The sequence below is a fragment of the Hibiscus syriacus genome, unplaced genomic scaffold (assembly GCF_006381635.1).
Source record: "Hibiscus syriacus cultivar Baekdansim isolate YM2019G1 unplaced genomic scaffold, ASM638163v2 tig00110402_pilon, whole genome shotgun sequence".
In the NCBI taxonomy this organism is placed as follows: domain Eukaryota; kingdom Viridiplantae; phylum Streptophyta; class Magnoliopsida; order Malvales; family Malvaceae; genus Hibiscus; species Hibiscus syriacus.
Genome location: NW_024062722.1, coordinates 1,649,644 through 1,675,440, shown reverse-complemented (window position 1 = coordinate 1,675,440; position 25,797 = coordinate 1,649,644). Strand labels below are relative to the sequence as shown.

At 32.7% G+C, this 25,797-nt stretch overlaps 1 protein-coding gene across 1 annotated transcript; it reads right to left on the bottom strand.

The window, feature by feature from the left end:
- Window positions 1-2,350: 2,350 nt before the first annotated feature.
- Window positions 2,351-3,572, bottom strand: LOC120123654. Its single transcript, XM_039142496.1, has one exon. It carries the CDS (start codon window positions 3,555-3,557, stop codon window positions 2,397-2,399), a length of 1,161 nt encoding a protein of 386 aa, XP_038998427.1. The 5' UTR covers window positions 3,558-3,572; the 3' UTR covers window positions 2,351-2,396.
- Window positions 3,573-25,797: the final 22,225 nt, after the last annotated feature.

Below are 25,797 nucleotides of genomic sequence, written 5' to 3'. Positions count from 1 at the left end.
CACGTTTAAAAATTTCCAGAATGCTAGAGGGGTATCGATTCCCTGCTACAGGAACTGATACCCTCACTGTTCACTGTTCAATGTTCACTGTTCATAAAGAAAAAAAAATCTTTTGAATTAAATTTGTTATAACGAAACATAATTTATACGATATGATATTTTTATAATATCATTTACTATTTTAAGTAAATAAATTTTAAATCACTTCTGAATTGGAAAATAGTTTTACAAATTCGGATAACATCTATAATAAGTATAATTATACGGGTTATGGGTGTTACATTTTCAATATATAAGATCAATTTTTTAATAACTTAAAGTTAAATATTATTTTAAATAATTATATTTTTACAATTATATTTTTTTACCCCACAAAATTATAAATAATTAATATATTGAATATTAAAAATATAAAATAATTTTAAATATTCAAACTTATTAATATTTTACTAAATTAAACTTTTTGTATATTATTATATTTATAATTTTGAGTAAAGTATAAAAAATAAGAATTAAAAAGTATCGTTATAAAAAAAATTCATTAATCTAGGGGTATTCTTGTCCAAAATGATGAAAATTATCTAATACCTAAGAATTTGAAAACAATGACATTTCTATCAATGTAATCAAAAATTAATACTATTAAGAAAATATTATTTTCTGATAATAATATTTTCTATGAAGTATCATTGTAGGTATCCGTACATAATGGGGGCACTTAATGATGTTGGTGGGGGGGGTGATTTAATTTATGATTCTTTTTTTCCTTCGCTGTGATCGTTTTACCATGCAGCCTGGGATTGAATGAATTCCTACAAACAAATATCATTTTCCATGCAAGGATTGACTTTGGGAAAACTACAGTCCACACCCTTGTATTGAGGAAAAATAACTCCATATGGGCAGCCCAAAATGGAAAGTTTTTCTGTACATCAGTCTAATTCAAGGCTAAACAACGATACAGAATGGATCTAATAAAAAAATATTATAAATAATATAATATTTTCGGTTTAATGTAACATAAAATATTACATTTTTTAATATCTTTGGTTAAACCGAAAATGATATAAAAAATGCAACATTTTTTGTTTTCAACCAACAATATTATGAAGCAAGTGTGCAAATGAAAAATATTAAGAAAAAATTAATATTATAGATCAAGTCCAACCGAAAAATGTTATACTTTTTATAATATCTTCAGTTGCATCCTTTCTCTATTATTTATTAATCTTAAATTAAGCTATCGTCCCTTAAATCTTCGTGCCCAAAATTGAAATGATGCTACAAGAGCCACTTGCAATAAGGATGCACACTCCAACAAAAAGAATTATAGTTCCTTCATTTTTGGCCTCTTGATTATATAATGTTATTGGTATTGGAAGGAAACCATAAAGGCATTGGGCTTTTGTATGATCCCCGGAAAGTAGGCCCAATTCTCCGTAAACAAGAGGAAATCATTTCTATTTAGAAGAATTTTTGGTATGGAAAAACGATTGATTCAGAAATATTTTTAGAGTGAACACATATATATTAATTATATAAATTTTTTATAAAAGATCAACTAAAATATCAAGATAGGCACAATCTTTAAAATGTATAATTATCCGAAGAAAATTTAGATTTTAGAATGAACACGTGTTCACCTTAAATTCCTAATATACCCGCGGTAAATGTCATACATGTTTTTAGACAAAGGTTTAAATCCCACCAAATGTAAATTATTCGATTCCTTGTTAAGGCCACATACCTATCATCCAATACTAATTGTACATAGAATAAACTTATCATCCAATGCAATATTTATCATATCTTTAATATATTAATTCATATCTTAGTTTACCAAGTACATAAATGAGCATATAATTCTATCAATAATTTCATCACATAACATGGTTTGATACATGCTTTTATAACACAACTTACCTTGTTTTCATAACTACAATGGCTACATATCACATAAAATTAAAGGTTCACTTATTAGACATGCTTGATTAATAGACATACCATGACACACATGTACCTTAACATATCATCACAAACCTTGTCATTGAATACACATGCTTACCATGCTTATCTTATGCTTACTTCTGTCATTCATTGTTTTATGTTTTTTTTATAACCATCGATATTCGATCTATTGATTGACTAATTCGGATTGGATACTGCAGAGGCAAGAACAACCCTCTCAACCCAATTTACCCCATTCACATCGTCAAGATTTAAATCCCTAACCCTATTTGAAGGATCTAATTTCTCATCCTACTGATTAATCGGATGTTCGTTTTGTTCATTGTTCTATATGACCCTACTTGAGGGATCGAAATGATTGCTTCACGGTCTACAATGAAGATCAAGCCTTTGCCTAAAAAAAATTGTAAACTAAAAAAGAGCATGGTTTACACAGGTGGAGCCGATGATTTCCCCCCTTGTTTCAAAGCTTGAAGAAACTCGGCTCTGCTTCGTACAATCCTATGAAACACTTCCTTAATCTTCATCTGCAAAGGCAACAGTCCTTCTTCCATTCTCTTACAAATCTCCGCCAATTCCGCCGCATGGTCCGCCGCTTCTTCCGCTTTCTCATCGGTCCCTCCATGAAACTGAAAAGAATCAGTGAACTCCATCAAATTACGCACCAGTTTCTCCATTTTCTGCACCTCCGATAACAACCCAGCCGCCCCTTTCTTCTCCTTCTCCTTCCACTCTTCGGCGATTTTCTCATGTAACCCGGTAATGCTTTGATCCCAACTCCATTGCTTACGGACTGGAAAATAAGTAGCCGATAACCCATTCCTCTCTTGGCAAGGAATCGCCGCAGCCAAAGCCCACATAACGAAAACCATGATCACACTCATTGTATAAACAGGGGAAGCCAGACCGGAACCCTCCGCCCCTCGCGGCGGAACGAGATTCCAAGTCATCGCCTGAATCTGTTTCGCCGCCGACCATTTCTTCGCAACTTGTCTCAAATGACCAGGGGATCTGTCTTTATTAACAGCTAGGCGACTGAACGACCAGCTCCTCTCGGTTGTTTTCACGGCGGAGCATTCTTTATCGTCAACGCTCATCGCCATCAACAATGAATTCAAGGCCTTTCTGGATCTCCTCGCTTGTCCGTCGCCGATTGGTTTTTGTCCCAGAGCCGAAGCGGCAATCTCGGCGAGCTTTTGGTAATGCCTGACAGAGTCCAGCCCGTTGGTGACGGCATTACAGAGGTCCAAAGCCTTGATTGACCGGTCCAGAAATTCATGGATCAAGCGATCGAGAGGGGGTTTAGAGATCTGAAATGGGTGATCATCATCACCCATCATGAGAACAGCCTTGAATTCAGCTTCACAGCAGAGAAAAACGTCGAGGAGCTTGCGCAGCCATGAAATGGAGAGAAGAGTATCGAAAACGACGTCGTCCGGAGGCGACAAGAGCTCAGTGAAACGCTCAGAGACGTGCTTCGAGAAGAGCTCGAGGTCTTCTTGCTCGTGGTTGCCGTCCATGGCGATGACTTGGTTCCGCCGTAGGCTGATTCGGCCCAAGAAGGAGGCCTGGTAATCGGTTGCCGGCATCTCGAAATGAGAGTAAATTGGAAAGGGAAGAAGGATACATATATATATAGAGGAGGGAAAATTGAAGGAGAAATGGAGTGTTGGGGACGAGACCGATTCTTCTTCCTTCTTTGGGACGATGACTCGGCACTTCCCACTCTTCTTTTTTATTTTCCAGATTCTGCCCTCGTTTTCCTTTTTATCCACTAATATATTAAGCCAAGCAGTATATTTTTTTTAAGAATATACCTATACAATGTGGGATTCAAGAAACTTATGATTAAAATATTAATTTTTGAATTGGTCATGAACTTAATCAGATTCACATCAACTACTATCAACCAAAACTCCTGTAATTCTACCATTTATTAGATTTATAAGTATCGTCGTATTTAATCTAAAATACCTGTAAGAATTATTTAGTTGTAAATGAGAGGCAGCCCATCCGAAAATGAAGCAGTAAACGGAAAGTTACGCTTAACTAGAAATGTTATATATTTTTATAATATTTTTTAATTACGTTTATTCTTTATTATTTTTAATCTTAAATTAAATTGTCGTATAATAAAATTTTCTAAAGTTGTAGCCTATGTGGGAGTGCATTCGAAATCAGATAGTTTTGCTAGGAAAAATCTTTCGAATGCATATATATATATATATATATATAAAGATGACAATTTGACTTGAATCTGATAGGTTCTGACCCGAACCTGCTTGATAGGGTGATTTTTTTTATAAAATTCAGGTTCAGGTTGGGTCGTGTCGATTTTTAAGGGGTGGAGTTGGGTCGGGTTCTGGTGGAGGTCCCGACCAGACCTAACCCGAAACGAGGATAATAAAGTAATTTCCTTAAAATTGTTATTATTTTATATCGGGTCGAGTCGAATTTATATTCTAAAAATTTGGGTCAAGTCGGAGTCGGATGTATGACATATATTTTTTGGGTCGAATCGGGTTAGATGAAAAATATAAATTTTTTGAATCGAATCATGTCAATTTTAAGTAGAGGATGCACATTTTCGAATCAAATTAGGTTGATAAAAATCAATCCTAACCCGACATATTACCATCTTTGTATATAGATGAAGCGGCCATCTTTGTATATAGATGAAGTGGCGAGGGATAGAGTTGAAACCTTTAATTCCCGCCCACAAATTTATTAAGGCGGAGATGTGGGCGTTATTATATTAAAAATATCCCTTTAATTTTTTTTTGAGAAATAACTTCATGTCAGATTAGTTAAAAAAATAACTCCCAAATTCTTCACGTAAGATATCTTGAGTTATGTGAAAAGTGAGATTAACCCTCGTATTTTATGAAAAACGAGTTTCATGCATTTATTATTATCTTTATCCAATATTAAATGACTTATCTGAAAAAGTTGATAGGTCTAAACCACATAAAACATGAGGCCCATTAAAAGTGTTTTATAGGACGCGAGATAATCTTACGTAGATTATTTGGTGTTATTTTTCTAACTAATATGACATGGAAATATTTCTCAAAAAAACAATTAAAGGGTTTTTTTTAATATAATAACGCTTAAGATGACAGTGAGAGCAGTACCGAATCTATTGAGGGCAGTACATGTTTATTCAAAATTTAGATATTTTATAGTTAATTATTTATTTTATTAAAAGTGTCTATTTTGAAATATTATTTATGTCCATCTAATTTAAAAATTAGGTAAATTACGCGTTTAATATTTAAACTATCAGTTTTGATCCGTTTTAGTACCTAATCTTTTAATTTTTTTCAAAACCATACTTAAAATTTAGTTTTTATTTCATTTTAATACCTTATTGTTAAAAACTTTAGTTTTTGTTTTATTTTAGTACCCCGTTCAAAATTTAATTTGAACAAATTGAAAGTTTAGGTTCCAAAACAGACCAAAATTGATAGTTTACGTACTAAATGCATTAAGTTTTTAACGGCGAGATACTAAAATGAAATGAAAGCTAAATGTTAGGTATGATTTTAAAAAAAATGAAATTTTAGATACTAAAACAGACCATAACTAATAGTTTAGATATTATATATATATATATCGCAATTAAGTGATTGAAGAGGATTTGGCTGACAATGGTTATGAGGAAGGCATCAATGAAGGCACTAAACCAACTATTGCTGGTCAGGACAAAGCTATGATTTTAGTTTAAGGGGTAATGTATAATTAACAACAGAAAATGAGGAGAGCAAAATCAAAATAAATTAAAATTTAAAGACCTAAATAGGTAATTGTCCCATTATTTTTTAATGATAAAAAATTTGAGGGGACAAAATCAATATAAATTAAAATTTAAAGGCGTAAATAGGTGATTGTCCCATTATTTTTTAATGAGAAAAAAATTTATGGTGTTAATGGTACCCCAAGCACCTATGTACCTCCGTCTCTGGTTGTCCGTGTAGGAATTTTGTATATTTCACAATTTTGTGTTAATAATTTTTTTTATAGTAGGATGATGCACTGAAACTCTTAAGCAAAGATAGAAGTTCGAATATTAACGTTTGTATATAGAGTAAACTGAGTTTTGAGAGTCACCCTCATAATCACTTTTTGCAAACTTCGATACGAAATAATCGATTAATATATCATATACTAATAATTAAACCAAACAAAAATATTTTTTAATAGAACTGACTGAATATTAAATTTATTAAAATTTTTGATGGGTAACTAAATGTGTTTTTAATTTAAGAACAAAACTATGTTAATTTCTTTTACATGATATGCATAAGTTTTGGCCAACATAAAATTTAACTTTTTAAATAATTTAAAATAATTATAAGGTAATATATATTTAAAATTTTTATTGATTACACGTTATTTATCAATTTTGTTTTTCAGTTTTAAACGTTTAAAATTAAAACTGTTAAATTCATAAATAAATAGTTTTACATTAACCTTATTAATATAATAATTTAAATAAGTTTATATAAAACAATAATTATTCAATATATTTTCATTTTTTAAGCAACAATAAAATCAACCTGAGAAGTATTTGATGGCGCGTACACATGACGAAGTCCAAGCCTCAAAGCCTAAGCCAAGTCTTCAATGTCGCAAACCAAAAATATAATTTGAAAAGAAAAAAGAAAAATTCAAAACCATAATATAATAATAAGGTAAATCACATGTTTAGTACCTAAATTATCAATTTTAGTCTATTTTAATACATAAATCTTTAATTTTTTTTCAAAATCATACCTAAAGTTTAATTTTTATTTTATTTTAGTGTCCCGTTCAAAATTTAATGTTAAGTTTTTTTCAAATAAAAGTTTAAATACTAAAACGAATCAAAATTGATAGTTTAGGTACTAAATGTGCGAAGGTTTTATTGCGGGATACTAATATGAAACAAAAACTAAACGTTAGGTATAATTTAAAAAAAAAATTAAAGTTTAAATATTAAAACAAACTAAAACTGATAATTTATATACTAAATTCATAGTTTACCCATAATAATAAGATCCCTTTGACCGGGCCATTTTAGGATAATATTATTGTGATGTCAATCAAGTTTGTGGTATACTAATAAAAGGTATATACAACTATAAACTATTACTTGAGAATACTATATACAATTCATTCATAACTCCAATATAATAATTTGTTGAGAATACTATATACTATTATAAATATATAATTTTATATAAAATATTTTTGATTCTTTCATATCGTGGTTATACTAAAATCTAATGCATAATTCAGTCCTCCATCAACATTGATCTTAACCAACCATTTCACTTTATAAATTAATAATGTCGGGATCACGCAATTTTATTAATTTAAAGATGTATTAATTAATCGATTGATTAATAATTTATTAATTTAAATAGATGATTAATGGTCTTGTACACCGCAATAAAATGGATGTTAATCACCTACTAGATTACCCGGGTGAAAATGATACGTGTTCAGAGATCCAAATAGAAGAAATAGTAGTTAGTGTTATTGAAAATTCTATTGACGATAAAATTGAATATGATACAATGCCTTTGCAGCCAATTATGCGGAAGAAAACACTCATAGCTGCAACAATTATTCACAATTTTTTGTTGCAGTATGAGAATGGAACATCAGAACTTTTGGACACAATAAGGAAAGTTAGAGATGAAATACATCTAGATTTAAATTTTAATAAGAAACAAACAACATAATAATCATATTTTACTAAGTTGTCATAGTTATATTTATAATTTTATAGAATTATTAATTTATAATATTGAAGGGATCATAATTTTTTAATAGAGGTAGCTAATATTATTAAAAATTGAAAATATCTGAAATTACAATAACATTAAAACTAGTTACTTTAGATCATATAAGGACCATACATGGAAAAGATTAAAAACCCAACCAAAAGACTCAAACAAAAATAGATATGAATAAATCTGATTGCATCGATGAACAAACCACAAAAGAGAATTAAGCTATTAAAATACCACTAAAAACCGTAAATAAGACCCGAACGTCGTGAGAAACTATCCCCAAAAGCAAAATCACACATCCAAATTCAATCCGAAGGTCCATAGCAGGAAAGATCATCAAGATTTCAAATAAGTGTCATTTTGATCAGTTATGGAGTCGTCAAATCCAACCTTGAGAAAACATAAATAAAAGAATGACCAAACAACCAAGAAAAAAAAATGAAAAACGTATCACAAAGATAAAATTATTCCTATTAAAAAAATAAAAGAAAAAAGAAAGAAAAAAGAGAACCGACAGTCGACAATTAACATCAAAACCGATGCCGACGCCGGGTAAACAAAATCAAAAAAAGAAAAAGTTAATCTGATCTATAAAAATGACACAAACTCAGAAAAAAAGGAGAACAAATGGGAGAAAGACTAAGAAAAAGGGAGAGCGAATAGGGTTTCTGAAGGGATCATAAATTTATATAAATGTCTTCCGAATTTATTTTTTGAAAAATAAAAAGAGTCTAGTTAAAAACTCATTCTTTAACCCAATCAAGCTGAAGCTTAATCGAGAAAAAGGAAAGGGAAAAGAGATCCAAGCGATTTATTATCATTGCAATAAATACATGAAACAAGACCGATACAATCAGCCCATAATTTGGGTGAACCAAAACCAATCTACGCTCCCCTCAAGTACATAAACATATGCTAAACATCAAAGCTAAAATATATGATAAACTCCTATTTTCCAAATGGAGAACTAATGAACTGAGGAAATACCACAAATGGAGAGAAACATTATCCATATTTTCCAAGAAAACTCTTAATGAAATAATAAGTGAGAGGAAGTTTCAGAATCTTTACCGCTGAAGAAGCAGAGGTTGTCCGATATCCTCAGTACTCCTCGCTTTAAGAGTTCGACTTTAACAGGAACTCACCCCTATAAAACCAACCATACAAACATACCAACTTTAGGTGGAGCAAGGCCGAGTCAAACGACTTTCTTCCTCTCAAATGAAGAGTTCAGAGTTAAGGAGCAAAGCTTCCCAACAGATTTTAGTGAAAAAAATCTCATCTACAGCTCCTGACCTTGCAATCCAATCATACCCTCACAACAGTCAATTCTTGTCCCCAAGGTTGAAGTTAGGAAATTGTGCTTTCAAGACGCTAAAATCTTTCCAGGTAGAATTTTCAGAACCCATATTAGGCCATTGAATTAATAATTGAGTCACAACTTTGTTGTTCGCACTTAATGATTCGTTTGTTCAAAACCATGCAGGATAAAAACGAAGTTGGCCATCTGGGTTAAGTTTAGGAGGATCCTTCGAGGTAATTACTTTGTTGCTGATCTTCTTTTTTAGCGTACTCACATGAAAAACAGGGTGTATTTTCGATGATGCTGGTAACTCCAAGTGATAAGCGACTAACCCAATTTTTTTAATGATTTTGTAAGGGTCGAAGTAATGAGTCGAGAGTTTCAAGTTTTTTTGAAGAGCAACTGAAGTTTGATGATAAGGTTACAGCTTAAGGTAAACCTCATCCTCCACTTGAAATTCTCATCACTTCGTTTCTTATCTGCAAATTGTTTCATACGTCCTTGTGCCTTTGAGAGATGATCTTGTAAAATATTGTTGATGTGGTCACGTTCTTGCATAAATTGTTAAATTTCTGTAACTTTAGATTCTGTCTTCCATGTCATAATAGGTGGTGTATACCCATAGAGTGCATTGAATGGAGTAGTTCCCAAAGTTGTGTGGAAATTAGTGTTATAGTACCATTCCGCTTGGGACAACCATTTTACCTATGTATTAGGCTGTAAAAAATAGAGACTCCTGAAAAACTATTCTAAACACTGATTCAACCTTTCAGTTTTCCCATCAGTTTCAGGGAAGTTGGAAGTAGTGAACATTGTAGTAGTTCCCAATAGTTTGAGTAACTCATTCCAGAATAAGCTTGTAAATTTTTTTTATCTCTATCAGATAATGCAATCTTGGGCTGGCCATGTAATTTGTAGACATTGTTCAAATAAGCTTTTGCAGCATTAGCTACTGTAAAAGGATGAATCAAAGGAACAAAATGTGCATATTTAGTGAATCAGTCAATGATTACTAAAATATAATTGTACCTTTTAGAAGTAGGTAACCCTTCGGCAAAATCCATGGTGATGAATTCCCATGCCTGCTGTGATAGTGGAAGAAGTTGTAAAAACCCAAGCTTTTTAACATGTTCATCTTTAATTCCTGACAAATATCACATTAACCAACATACTGCTTAGCCATGCTCTTCATACCCTTCTAGTAGAAGTATAATTGCAATCGATGATATGCTACTTGAATTTCAGAGTGACCACCCCGAGGTGTATCATGTAATGCTCGAAGAAGTTGTTGTCATAGTGTACCCTTAGTACCAATATACACTCTTCATTTTTACCACAATATGTTTTTAGAATATGACCAATCAGGTAAATCAACAACTGAAATAAACAATTTAAGAATAATATCTGTTGTAATTTTATCACCCTCGTAATTTATTTCAACCTCATGTACCCAAGTATGAATTACAATAGTATCAGTCAGTTGACAAATTCCAGCAGAGTCTTCATGTCTTCTAGATAACGCGTCAGCTACCAAATTGTGTTTTCCTTTTTGATCTTGAATCACTTCATCCAAGCCTTGGAGCTAAGTGTGTAACATCCTCAATACCGGGTTAGTGACTAAATTAAAAAACTTCAGAATTTGTTGGCCAAAGTAGATAAATTGAATAGTTCAAGGACTTATATTGTAAATTCTGTATGGAATTAAATATCAAAGAAGGAAGAATGGAATGACAAAATGGTCATTTGACAACAAGATAATTAATTTGAGAGGGGTTATATTATCACCACATGGGAAATGAAGGAGTAAAAGAAAGCTTCCAGAGAACTCTTCATTCTTCTTCTTCAGCCGTAGACCTTAAGAGAAAAGGTAAGTTTTCTTGTTAGTGGATTATTTGCTGAATTTAAGAGTTGTTTATGATCCTTAGATGATACTTAAGATTAAGGAAATCTTAAATTATCTTCAAACTAAAAGGTGAATGAGTTATGAGAGATTTAAGATAAGGAGTTTATAAATGAAATCTTGGAAAAGAGTTGATAAGTGGAATTTGAAACTAAATTTGACTTGTCAATAGTTGAATTAAGAGATATTAAGTGATAGAATTGAAATTAGAACATGTTGGGAATTTGGTATGATTCTTGATTTCCATATAGAGAATGAGATTTTGAGTATAAAGATGTGTTAAATGCATAGGAATTGGTTTGAGTATGTATACTTGAGTTAAGAGTATTAAAGGGGCTAAGACATGAAGGATTTGAGTTGGAATGAGTATATTTTCAGGGTCAAAATGTGAAAACCTGGGCTTGGATATCGGTACTGCTTCATCCAGTACCGATACTTCAAGAGTAAATTAGGGATATTTGGTATAGGGTATCGATACCGGTTGAACAGTAACGATACCATAGGTCTGAATTTGATAAAGGCATTCAGGAGGTATCGGTACTGAAGTGTAGTATCGATACTAGGGAGTATCGATACCAATGTAGAGGTATCGGTACCATAGTATAGTAGTATCGATACCATAATGAGGGTATCGATACCAGAAAACATCGAATCTAGTTTTGATATCGATACCGTAGGAGGTATCGGTACCATAGAATAGAAGTATCGGTACTGTGGTTGTAGTACCGATACTACTTGAGTTGGGAAAGTTGATATTTGTGTTTTATTTAGTTTAAATTGGTATGAATCATTTTCGAGTAATTCAACTTCCGATATTCATTGGATTATATTAGTGTAGATTTGAAGCACAAGCAAATTTCGGAGCAATCACAGAGTTAGGATTAGATTCAAAAAGAGGAATCATAGAAGTGGATTTGGAATTTAAGTAAGGCTAAGCTGAGTGCATACTATAGATATAGTTTAAAGGAATAAAGACTTGTGATAAGTCTATTCCTATGTTAGTATTCATAGTACAATAGTTATGAACATGTATACATGGTAATCATTATAAACATATGCGTAATATATATATATATATATGGTTGTATGATTTGATAAATGATATATGATTCATGTGAACATATTCAAACAACATATGTTATAGGATATGAGATTGATGATTATATGTACATGTGATATGTGATAGAAGAAATGACATATGTGATTACAAGGGAAATGACATAAGTACATGCTGATATGAAGTATAACACTAATGCATGTTATGTGATATGAGAGCTATAGGTATAGGTTGCATGCCAAGAGTCGAGGGTTTCATAGGTCATTCGGGACAAATTTCACATGCCACTCAGTGGAACTTACATGAGCTGTGGTGACAACATATGTGCAGAACCTCAACGTACTCGCATACCTTAAGTTCTCAGTATATGCATGGGCCTATAAAGAATATAAAAAGTGTGTGTATCTTATTATATGATATCATGTTAATATTGGTTACTATGAATCATACATAATGTGATGGAATCACGACATGACAGTGATGATCTTAGTTGAATAATTGCATTGCATGCTCATATTTATAAGAAATGCATTATTATTATAGTTTTATGCCTCACTAAGTCTATTACTTAGCGTGTAAGCATTTTACATGTAGGTATTGAGAAGCAAGAAGAGCAGACTTAGGATCTGCAGAGCAGTATATCTCCACTTGAAAACTAGATCAGAAGTGAATTCACAATATATTTTTTGTTGTATAAAAGATGTTGGCATATAAGAAAGTGTAATTCATCGATGCTCTGATCAGTTTTTGTAATAGTTGATAGTACCTATGTAATTATTAACTTTATTTTAATGAAAGTTTGAATTTTCATATTTTTATAAGTTTTAAAAGTTTTAAATAGTAGATGTGACATCTCAGATTCGTATTCGGGTCGGTACGTGTTTGGGGTGTTATATTTAATGGTATCAGAGCTATGGATTAGCTGATTCCAGGCATAAACCGAAGTCTAGAGTGTCTTTAAATAAGTACATGCCAATATAATAATAAGAACTTCTTATCTGATAAGAGTAATATGTATGTTGTTATGTTAATAGAGTTATTTGGTTATATCTTATTAGATGTCCAGACAAGATAGCTCCCAAAGTGAAGCGGGAGATGATAGATTAGCTGAGAGTAGTAATTCACCTGTCCTGGCCCGGCAAGGTGAAGGACAGACACATTCTGAAGAGCCTGTGCAAGACCAAGACGTATTCTTCAGAACGTTGGACGCTATCTTAATGCGTTTCCAACCTCTTGCCTCTTCAACTCAGAGAATGAATGTAGCTAAGGAGTTAAAAGGATTAGGAGCTCCTAAGTTCAAAAGGGAAGCTGAAGAAGGTCATGTTGCTGCGGACCTTTGGCTCAACGATGTAAAGATCATGCTAGATGGACTCTATTGTTCTGATGTGGAGAAGTTAGACGGAGTGGTTTCCCTGCTCCGTGGTCAAGCGAGAATCTGGTGGACGAATGTTACCTTGAGGATGGCTAGTGATCAAGTAATATAGTCTTTGTTTCCTGAAGAATTTAAGTATAAGTATATAGGAGATCAATTCATTAAGCAGATGAAGCAAGAATTCTTGAACCTGAAGCAAATGAATCATTTTGTGTATGAATACGAGTGTGAGTTTAACAAGTTAAGTCATTTTGTGTCTGAGTTGATTCCAACAAAGAAAGATGCGTGTGAATGGTTTGTGGAAGGCTTGCGCTCGAGATTAAATGAGATGTTAATAATGTTGAACCTGTCCTTGTTTCAAGAGGTAGTGAATCGTGCAAAAGCTCTTGAAAGAGCTCAGAATGAACAGTTTGGGGAGCAGAGAGCTCAATCTTCTAAAGGAACTGGAGCTTCATCGAGTTCTACACCACCCAAGAGACGTAGAGATTCTGGTTTCTGATCTCAAGCAAGGTCAGATTCGGTGGCATCATCCGCTAAAAGATCAAATCAGATGAGAGCTAGACAGACTCAATCGGTAGGGTCTAGTGATGGGCGAGCACAATAGAGTCAAGTTAGGCAGTGTCAGATTTGTGGAAGAAATCATAGCGGTATAGGCATAGTTAAATCTGAAGCTTGCTTCCGATATGGGTAATCAAGATATCTCATGAGAGATTGTCCTTTGAGGGCCGAAGAGCCTTCTAAACCGGAACGATCTACTTCTATGTCTCAAAGAGGTCGAGGTAGAGGAAAAAATCAGTTAGAATCTTCTACTCAATCGAAAATACGCTATACTACTCGAGTGTATAACCTCAAGACTAATAAAGATCGTGATGATCCAGAGATAATTGCAGGTACTTTTCTATTGTTTGATAAGTGTGTTATTATATTGATTGATACGAGGTCTACATATTCATATATTAGTAGTAAATTGATAAGAGAATTGGGAATTCAATTAGAAGCTACAATAATGATGTGATAGTGACAAATCCCTTAGGGCACAATGCTTGGGTTAATAGAGTGTGTCGAGGGTGTCCCATACGGATTCAGAAAATTAAATTCCCTGCTAATATGGTGGAATTACCGTTTGACGAATTCGAGGTGATATTAGGAATGGACTGGTTATATCGCTATCATATGAATGTCAATTGTAGACTGAAGAGGGTAACTCTAATTAGTTCAGATGGATTGAAAGTGATTGTGTTCAGTGAAAGATGGAATCTATTGGCAAACGTTATCTCGGTGATGTCAGCAAAGAAGCTATTACTACAGGGATGTCAGGGTTTCATGGCTAATGTACTGGATAATAGAACCAAGGAGAAAGGGTTAGAAGAAATCCCTATAGTCAGAGAGTTTCATGATGTTTTTCTAGTAGAGTTGTCGAAATTACCTCCGGATAGAGAAATGGAATTTCATATCGATATAATGTCTAGAATTGCACCCATTGCAACGGCACCATACAGAATGACTCCAAAACAGTTGCAAGAGTTAAAGATTCGGTTTCAGGAGTTGTTGGACAAAGGATTCATAAGACCGAGTGTCTTGCCCTGGGGAGCTCCAGTGTTGTTCTTTAAAAAGAATAATGGGTCAATGCGTCTTTGCATTGACTATAGGCAGCTCAATAAAGTAACTATCAAGAATAAGTATCCTCTCCCTAGAATTGACAATTTATTTGATCAGTTGAAAGGAGCTTCGATTTTCTATAAGATCGATTTGCGATCTGGATATCATCAGTTGAAGGTTCAGGAGAAAGATATTCTAAAGACCGTATTTAGAACGAGGTATGTCCATTATGAGTTTATTATGATGCCTTTTGGAGTTACGAATGCACCGACCTAATAAATAGAATATTTCAACCTTATCTGGACCAATTTGTAATGGTGTTCATCGATGACATATTAGTGTATTAAAAAATGAATGAAGATCATAGTGCACACTTAAGAATAGTTTTGGAGACTCTACGAGACAAGAAGTTGTTCGCCAAATTATCTAAATGTGAGTTCTGGTTGAATGAGGTAACATTCATTGGACATGTAATTTCTGCTAAAGGAATTCGGGTTGATCCTCATAAGATAAAAACCATTCTTGAATGGGAGGTTCCAAAGAATGTATCTAAAGTCTGAAGTTTTCTGGGACTTGCAGGTTATTATTGAAGGTTTGTTAAGAACTTTTTGATAATAGCTTTACCTTTGACTAAGTTGATGAGGAAAGGTGTGGCATTTGCTTGGACTTCTGAATGTCAAGAAAGTTTTGAAATATTGAAAAAGATTTTGATAGAAGCTCCAGTATTAGTTCAACCTGAGTATGGCAAGAATTATGTGGATTATAGCGATGCATCCCATAATGGTTTTGGATGTGTATTGATGCAAGAGGGCAAAGTGGTGGCTTATGCGTCGAGACAGTTGAAACCACATGAGAAGAACTATCCAACGCATAATCTAGAATTGGTTGCAGTAGTGTTTGCTCTTAAGATTTGGCATAACTAATTATATGGTGAACGTTGTTATTTATACACTGATCATAAGAACTTGAAGTATTTAATGACCCAGAAAGAGTTGAATTTAAGATAAAGGAGATGTGAGGAATTTATAAAGGATTATGATGTGGTGATCGATTTCCACTTTGGTAAAGCAAATGTAGTAGCAGATGCCTTAAGTCGAAAGACGTTTGCAGCCTTACAAGCTTTAGATGCCAGATTGTCATTAATTGGAGATGGTGCAATATGTGCGGAATTGACCCTTAAGCCATTATGGCTAGATAGAATTAAAGAATTGCAAGTAAAAGATGAAAAGTGTTTGAGAAGAGTACAACAAGTAAAGAATGGGGAGTTTAATGATTATGAGATTAAGTCTAATGGGAATCTGTATTACCAAGGAGATTAGTGATTCCAGATGATGATGAGTTAAAGAATGATGTGTTATCAGAAGCTCACTGTATTCCACTAAATATGCACCTTGGTGGAAACAAGATGTATATGGATCTCAAGAATCGATACTGGTGGTCATGAATGAAAAAGAATATTATAGAATTTGTATCCAAGTGTTTGACTTGCCAGCAAGTCAAAGCTGAGCATCAAGTTCCTTCAGGATTATTGCAACCAATGTCCATTCCTCAGTGGAAATGAGAGAATGTAACAATGGATTTTATGACGGGGTTACTTTTGACTCCAAACAAAAGAGATTCAATCTGGGTGATAGTGGATAGATTGACTAAATCAACTCATTTCATTCCAGTAAGAACTGATTTCTCTATGGATAAGTATGCTGAATTGTACATCAGAGAGATTATCAGATTGCATGGTGTACTGATTTCAATTGTTTCTGATCGAGATCTTAGATTCACATCGAGGTTTTAGAAGTCTTTGCATAGAGCATTGTGAACTCAATTAAACTTTAGTACATCATTTCATCCTCAGACCGATGGACAATCTGAGCGAACTATCCAAATTTTAGAGGATATGTTGAGAGCCTGTGTAATTGAGTTTAAAGGATCGTGGGAAAAATACTTGTCACTTGCTGAATTTGCCTACAAAAATAGTTACTATTCAAGTATCAAAATGGCTCCCTATGAGGCTCTATATGGGAGAAAGTGTCGTACGCCCTAGAACTAGTATGAGCTTAAAGATCGAGAAGTTCTTGGTCCTGAATTGATTCAGGAAGTGGAAGAGAAAGTTCAAGTGATTCAAAATAATATGAAAGCAATCGCTGATAAATAGAAATCATATGCTGATCTGAAGAGGAAATAAATTGAATTTTAAGTCGGAGATAAAGTATTTTAGAAGTGTCTCCATAGAAGAAGGTGCTAAGGTTTGGACGAAAAGGAAAACTTAGTCCTCGGTTTATTGGACAGTATGAGATCGTTCAGAGAATAGGACCAGTGGCATACCAATTAGCTTTGCCACCTAAAATGGAGAAAATTCATAACATATTCCACGTTTCAATGCTTTAGATATATAGATCCGATCCCTCACATATTGTAACACCAAATGAGATAGAGGTTCAGCCTGACCTGACTTATGAGGAAGAATCGATTCAAATATTAGCTCATGAGGTGAAATAGTTGAGGAACAAGACTATTCCATTAGTCAAAGTATTGTGGACGAATCACATGATAGAGCAATCAACGTGGGAGCGTGAAGGGGAAATGAAGAATCAGTACCCCATCTATTTGTGCAATGAAAATTCGAGGACGAATTTTCTTAGGGGTTGTAACATCCTCAATATCGGGTTAGTGACTAAATTGAAAAACTTCAGAATTTGTTGGCCAAAGTATATAAATTTAATTATTCAGGGACTTATATTGTAAATTCTATATGAAATTAAATATCAATGAAGAAAGAATTAAAGGGTAAAATGGTCATTTGATAGCAAGATAATTAATTTGAGAGGGGTTATATTATCACCACGTGGGAAATTAAGGAGTAAAAGAAAGCTTTCAGAGAACTCCTCTTCATTCTTCTTCTTTAGCCGTAGACCTTAAGAACAAAGGTAAGTTTTCTTGTTAGTGGATTATTTGATGAATTTAAAAGTTGTTTATGATCCTTAGATGATACGTAAGCTTAAGGAAAGCTTAAGTTATCTTTAAACTAAAAGGTGAAGGAGTTCAGATAGATTTAAGATAAGGAAATCTTAGAAGGGAAAAATGGTCATTTGATAGCAAGATAATTAATTTGAGAGGGGTTATATTATCACCACGTGGGAATTTGGTATGATTCTTGATTTCCATATAGAGGATGAGATTTTGAGTATAACGATGTGTTAAATGCATAAGTGTAACACCCCCAACCCGTATCCGAGTTCGAGGTGTCACATTGACTTTTCAAAACTCAATTCTTTAAAAATCCACTAAAATCTTAATTTCATTCTTTAAGAAAATGAGTATTTTACATTAATAATTACAATCAAATTGTTTCTTTAAAACCATTAGAGCATGTTCAATTTAAAATCTTATAACTACATGCCAACTAACTCTATAAACAAAATACATATGTTCAACATGTTTCTGATCTGATCATCGTAAGGAAAATACTGACATGTCTTGCTTCTCGCTATTCCCCACTCGTTTCTCATACCTAAGTGTGAAACAATCACACGCTAAGTCGTTAACTTAGTGAGGCATAAAACATATAATAAAACTCTAACTCATAATCATGCTTGAACAATTTCTACTAACATATCACAAACAAGCATCATACCCATATATACATATACTAATTCGTACTATGCACATTTCATATATTCATCTATAAAATAATTATCCATATGCTCACATATCATCCCTCACTTCATAACTTTATCATCTTATTATCATACTTTCACATACATACATATCATTTTACCAAACAAACATATAGTATCACATAGCATTTTTCTCATATTATATCCTTTATTTTAGCCCATGCATACATGCGAGAACTATAGATATGCGAGTTTATTGAGGTTGTACACTATGTTGTCACCACAGCTCGTATGGGGTCCCACTAGGGGCTATGAATTTGTCCCAAAGGACCACTATAAAATGTTCTGAAGGACAACTGTATGTCCCGAAGGACCTATGAACCCTCGACTCTTGACATGCCAACTACACCTCTAGCTCTCTTTACACATAACATGGGCATTAGTAATCTATCATGTCATATATTCACATGTACATATCACTGTTCATATGATTTCATATTCATATGTCACTTATCTTATAATACTTCCTATGTGTTCATATAACATGTATATCATTTTCATCTCTTATTCACATATGTTCCTGTATATCATATATATCACATATGCACATAGATCATTTTCATATTCACATAGCACATACAGAAACAAATCAATTCATATAAACAAGCATACACACACTCATATTAAACACAAGTTATTATTCATAAATTCATACGCAACACTATAGGAAATAGACTTGTCGCAAGTCTTATTTCCATCATCTTCATATACTATCGAATATGCACTCACCTTGGCCTCACTAAGTTTCTTTCCCTTTTTTTATTTCATTTCTTTCGATCGAATCTTAACTTGATGATCATACCGAAACTTGTTCGTGTTCGATATCTACATAATCATATATTGATACATATTAGTATCCAATTAATATAATATAATATATCATTTCTTAGACCAAAAGAAAGTTTTATTTCTATTTACCCTTGAAGTGCATCGATGCACATCGATGCACTACCCATACATCGATACACAAATCACCTTCGATGTTTTCATTTTAAGGGGATGCATCGATGCATTCCTTATGCATCGATGCACCAATTGCTTTCGATGTTTCTTGTTTAAAGAGTGCATCGATGCACATTGAATGTGCATCGATACACCTTGCCCAGAATTTGCATTTTAAGCCCGAAAATCATCAATTCTTCATTCAATTCTTCTATTTTAAGCCCCTATTATGTCATTAAATTCAACTACCATTACTTAAACCAACTTATATCCATGTATACCATCTTTATCTTACATATCTCATCATGATTCTTAAAATTTAAGAATCTTACTAAACTTTCAACTTTGTTATTAATCCTTTCTAACTTCATATATCTCTTATTCTTAGCGATGACAAGTCAATTTCCTTCTCAAATTTCACTTATTAACTCTTTTCCAGAAATTCATCTAAAAACTCATTTTCTTTAATCTCTTCTATATCTTTCATCTTTTTGTTTTACAACAAATTAAGCTTTCCTTAAGCTTAATTATCATCTAATGATCATAACCCAACCTTAAAATCAATAATTAATCAACAAACAAAGAAACTCACCTTTGAGTCAAGCCTTCACGTATGAAGAAGGAAGAAGAGAAGAGAACTCTAGAACCTTTTATGATTTATTCCCAAATAAATCATTGAACTAATCCATGGTTCTACTCTAGTCACCAAATTCTGAAACTTTACAATTTGATCACTAACCCGGTATTGAAGATGTTACAAATCTCCCCTCCTTTAAAGAAAATTCGTCCTCAAATTTTCACTGAACATATCAATATGAATATATCTTCTAATGTTCTCATGTTACCTCCTTTACTTAATCTTTCATTCCTTTAATCCTTCAATTACATTTTTCCCTTATATATTCATCTACTGTCACTTATCATATAAACAGTAACTAGTAACTTTAATCCATTTCTGTCTTTTCTCTCCTTCCATTATGCATTTTCCTTTGACCATTTCTGAAATTTCATATAATGTCACTAATTACGTAGATAGTAAAATCCATTTTCATCACTCAACATCATAAATCCATCTCTAACTTCCTTATAATAACCAAATTCGTTTTACATCATCATTTAACCAAAAACATGACCTTAAATCTTCTTTAAATACGATTCAACATACATTTTAAAGAATCTTTTCACATCATCTTGCACACTTTTCTTACTTCTATATCAAAATTATCATCTACACTTCCATATAACCTTTATCGTATCTGATCCTTTAATTCAATCCCTTTCATTTCTTTATTCCATTATTCCTTTATTTATTCCTTATACACAAATCATATCTTCTCTTTAATGTTCACATACTCTTGTCTTATCACTTATACTCATCTCTATGTACTAATCTTCATTGCATCCTCATAACTTTGATAACCATTTACTTATAAAGAACTTCATTCTTTATCATTTCCTATACTTGTATTTTCCTTCCTTAAGGTTCCATGCAAATACTTATCTCCTTTTCTACATCATAGCTATCTGATCAGAATATACAAATATATTCAGATTCACATCATAATCAATTAACTCAACTTTATCTTTTCCTCCAATCTTATAATTCTATCACCTTTACTCTGACAACTAGTCAATAACATCTGTTCAATCTAGGGCACAAGCCCTAGTTAACCAATCATATACATTCTTTCCAATCGAAATTATCTCAAAATTCGTTTACTTAACTTGTCAATTTCATATCTATTCTCATACATCCTAAAATTTCCGTTGTTCAACTCAACATTATAACTTTCTTTGTCTTATAAACTAATTATCGATATACACATTCTCAAACTCTTCTTATCAATTCTCAGCTTTACTCAAATATAAAACTGTTATCATATCCAATATCCTTATAATTCCAGTACATTTTTATCACGTACTCTGGTTAGCCAACGCTAACTCTTTCTGTCTTAACTGTAAACCCTTATCATATAAATACTCTTTCTTATACAGAATGTTATCTCTTCGTTTCGAACTCATAAGCTCTGACTTATACATCTTATACGCTTGTCACTGATACACTTATTCTTGAACTCTTCTACCAAATCTCACTGCATCATTTGATCTTTTAACGCTCTTATGGTGACACTTGTTCACCATATTCTATCTTATATAAGGAATAATAAAAATACTTCACTTCATTTTTCTGATTCAAAACTAGGAAAATCTTCTACCACTTTTCTAATATGATTTCAACTTTCTGAAATCAACCTTTAATCTTATAAGACACCTTCTGAGGTTTCTGCTCTTCATCCTGCCTGGCCAGAGCAGGTGAATTGCTATCACCATCAGATTTGTCAACTATCAATTTAATTTACTTTGACAATTTCTATAATCAATTCCTACTATATCATACAAATCTTATTCTATTAGCAAGACACCATACTCCTTACACTATCAGATCAGAAATTTTCACTTTTAGTTGGCATGTACACATTTTTAAACCTTATTTGAATTTGATTTAAGCCTACAATAGACTAAACCTTAGCTCTGATACCATTAATGTAACACCCCCAACCCGTATCCAAGTCCGAGGTGTCACATTGACTTTTCAAAACTCTGTTCTTTAAAAATCCACTAAAAACTTAATTTCATCTTTTAAGAAAATTAGTATTTTACGTTAATAATTATAATCAAATTGTTTCTTTAAAACCATCAGAGCATATTCAATTTAAAAGCTTATAACTACATGCCAACTAACTCTATAAACAAAATACATATGTTCAATATGTTTCTGATCTGATCATCGTAAAGAAAATATTGACCTGTCTTGCTTCTCGCTATTCCCCTCTCGTTTCTCATACCTACGTGTGAAATAATCACACGCTAAGTCGTTGACTTAGTGAGGCATAAAACATATAATAAAACTCTAACTCGTAATCATGCTTGAACATTTTCTACTAACATATCACAAACAAGCATCATACCCACATATACATATACTAATTCGTACTATGCACATTTCATATATTCATCTATAAAATAATTATCCATATGCTCACATATCATCCCTCACTTCATAACTTTATCATCTTATTATCATACTTTCACATACATACACATAATTGTACCAAACAAACATATAGTATCACATAGCATTTTTCTCATATTATATCCTTTATTTTAGCCCATGCATATATGCGAGAACTGTAGATATGTGAATTTATTGAGGTTGTGCACTATGCTGTCACCACAGCTTGTATGGGGTCCCACTAGGGTCTATGAATTTGTCCCAAAGGACCACTATGAAATGTCCCGAAGGACCACTGTATGTCCCGAAGGACCTATGAACCCTCGACTCTTGACATGACAACTATACCTCTAGCTCTCTTTACACATAACATGGGCATTAGTAATCTATCATGTCACATATTCACATGTACATATCACTGTTCATATGATTTCATATTCATATGTCACTTATCTTATAACACTTCCCATGTGTTCATATAACATGTATATCATTTTCATCTCTTGTTCACATATGTTCCTGTATATCATATATATCACATATGCATATAGATCATTTTCATATTCACATAGCACATACAAAAACAAATCAATCCATATAAACAAACATACACACACTCATATTAAACTCAAGTTACTATTCATAAATTCATACGCAACACTATAGGAAATAGACTTGTCGCAAGTCTTATTTCCATCATCTATCATATACTATCGAATATGAACTCACCTTGGCCTCACTAAGTTTCGGTCCCTTTTTTTATTTCATTTCTTTCGATCGAATCTTAACTTGATGATCATACCGGAACTTGTTCGTGTTCGATATCTACATAATCATACATTGATACATATTAGTATCCAATTAATATACTCTAATATAATATTTCTTAGACCGAAAGAAAGGTTTATTTCTATTTCCCCTTGAAGTACATCGGTGCACATCGATGCATTATACAGTGCATCGATGCATTCTTTAACATGTGCATTGATGCACTACCCATGCATCGATACATAAATCACCTTCGATGTTTTCATTTTAAGGGGATGAATCGATGCATTCCTTATGCATCGATGCACCAATTGTATTCGATGTTTCTTTTTTAAAGAGTGTATCATGCACATTCAATGTGCATCGATACACCTTGCCCATAATTTGCATTTTAAGCCCGAAAATCATCAATTCTTCATTCAATTCTTCTATTTTAAGCCCCTATTATGTCATTAAATTTAACTTCCATTGCTTAAACCAACTTATATCCATGTAAATCGTCTTTATCTTCCATATCTCATCATGATTCTTAAAATTTAAGAATCTTACTAAACTTTCAACTTTATTATTAATCCTTTCTAACTTCAGATATCTCTTATTCTTAGTGATGACAAGTCAAATTCCTTCTCAAATTTCACTTATTAACTCTTTTCCAGAAATTCATCCAAAAACTCATTTTCTTTAATCTCTTTTATATCTTTCATCTTGTTGTTTTAGAAAAAATTAAGCTTTCCTTAAGCTTAATTATCATTTAATGATCATAACCCAACCTTAAAATCAATAATTAATCAACAAATAAAGAAACTCACCTTTGAGTCAAGCCTTCACGTATGAAGAAGGAAGAAGAGAAGAGAAGAGAACTTTGGAACCTTTTCTCTCTTCCCACGTGATTTCCTTATCTTATAAGGAAAATAAAAATCTTCATTTTCAAATAACCCTTTTGCCCTTCAATTCATCTTATAATTACTAACAACTTTTATGATTTATTTCCAAATAAATTATTAAACTAATCCATGGTTCTACTCTAGTCACCAAATTCTGAAACTTTACAATTTGATCACTAACCCGGTATTGAGGATGTTACAATAGGAATTGGTTTTAGTATGTATACTTGAGTTAAGAGTATTAAAGGGGATAAGACATGAAGGATTTCAGTTGGAATAAGTAAATTTTTAGGTCAAAATGTGAAAATCTGGGCTTGAGTATCGGTACTACTTCATCTAGTACCGATAATTCAAGAGTAAAATAGGGTCATTTGGTATAGTGGTATCGATACCGGTTGAACAATATCGATATCATATGTCTAAATTTGATAAAGGCATTCATGAGGTATCGGTACTGAAGTGTAGTATCGGTATTGAAGTGTAGTATCGATACTAGGGGAGTATCGATACCAATGTGGAGGTATCGGTACCATAGTATAGTAGTATTGATACCATGTTGAGGGTATCGATAGCAGAAAAAATCAAATCTAATTTTGGTATCGATACCGTAGGGGGGTATCGGTACCATAGAATAGAAGTATCGGTACTGTGCTTGTAGTACCGATACTAATTGAGTTGGGAAAGTTGATGTTTGTGTTTTATTTAGTTTAAATTGGTATGAATCCTTTTTGAGTAATTCAACTCCCGATATTCATTGGATTATATTCATGTAGATTTCGAGCACAAGCAAATTTCGGAGCAACCACAGAGTTAGGATTCGATTCAAAAAGAGGAATCATAGAAGTGGATTTTGAATTTAAGTAAGGCTAAGGTGAGTGCATACTATATATATAGTTCAAAGAAATTAAGACTTATGATAGTCTATTCCTATGTTAGTATTCATAGTACAATAGTTATGAACATGCATACATGATAATCATTATAAACACGTACGTAAGATATATATATATGGTTGTATGATTTGATAAATGATATATGATTCATGTGAACATAGTCAAACAACACATGTTATAGGATATGACATTGATGATAATATGTACATGTGATATGCGATAGAAGAAATGACATATGTGATTACAAGGGAAATGACATAAGTACATGCTGATATGAAGTATAACACTAATGCCCATGTTATGTGATATGAGAGCTATAGGTATAGTTGGCATTCCAAGAGTCGAGGGTTTCATAGGTCATTCGAGACAAATTTCACATGCCACTCAGTGGAACTTATACGAGCTGTGGTGATAACATATATGCACAACCTCAATGTACTCGCATACCTTAAGTTCTCAGTATATGCATGGGCCTATAAAGAATATAAAAAGTGTGTGTATCTTATTATATGATATCATTTTAATATTGGTTACTGTGAATCATATGTAATGTGATGGAATCACGACATGACAGTGATGATCTTAGTTGAATAATTACATTGCATGTTCATATTTATAAGAAATGCATTATTATTATTATAGTT

What these genes read in the sequence shown, in the direction of transcription:
- LOC120123654 (XM_039142496.1), bottom strand. Translation starts at nt 3,557, where the DNA reads ATGCCGGCAACCGATTACCAGGCCTCCTTCTTGGGCCGAATCAGCCTA.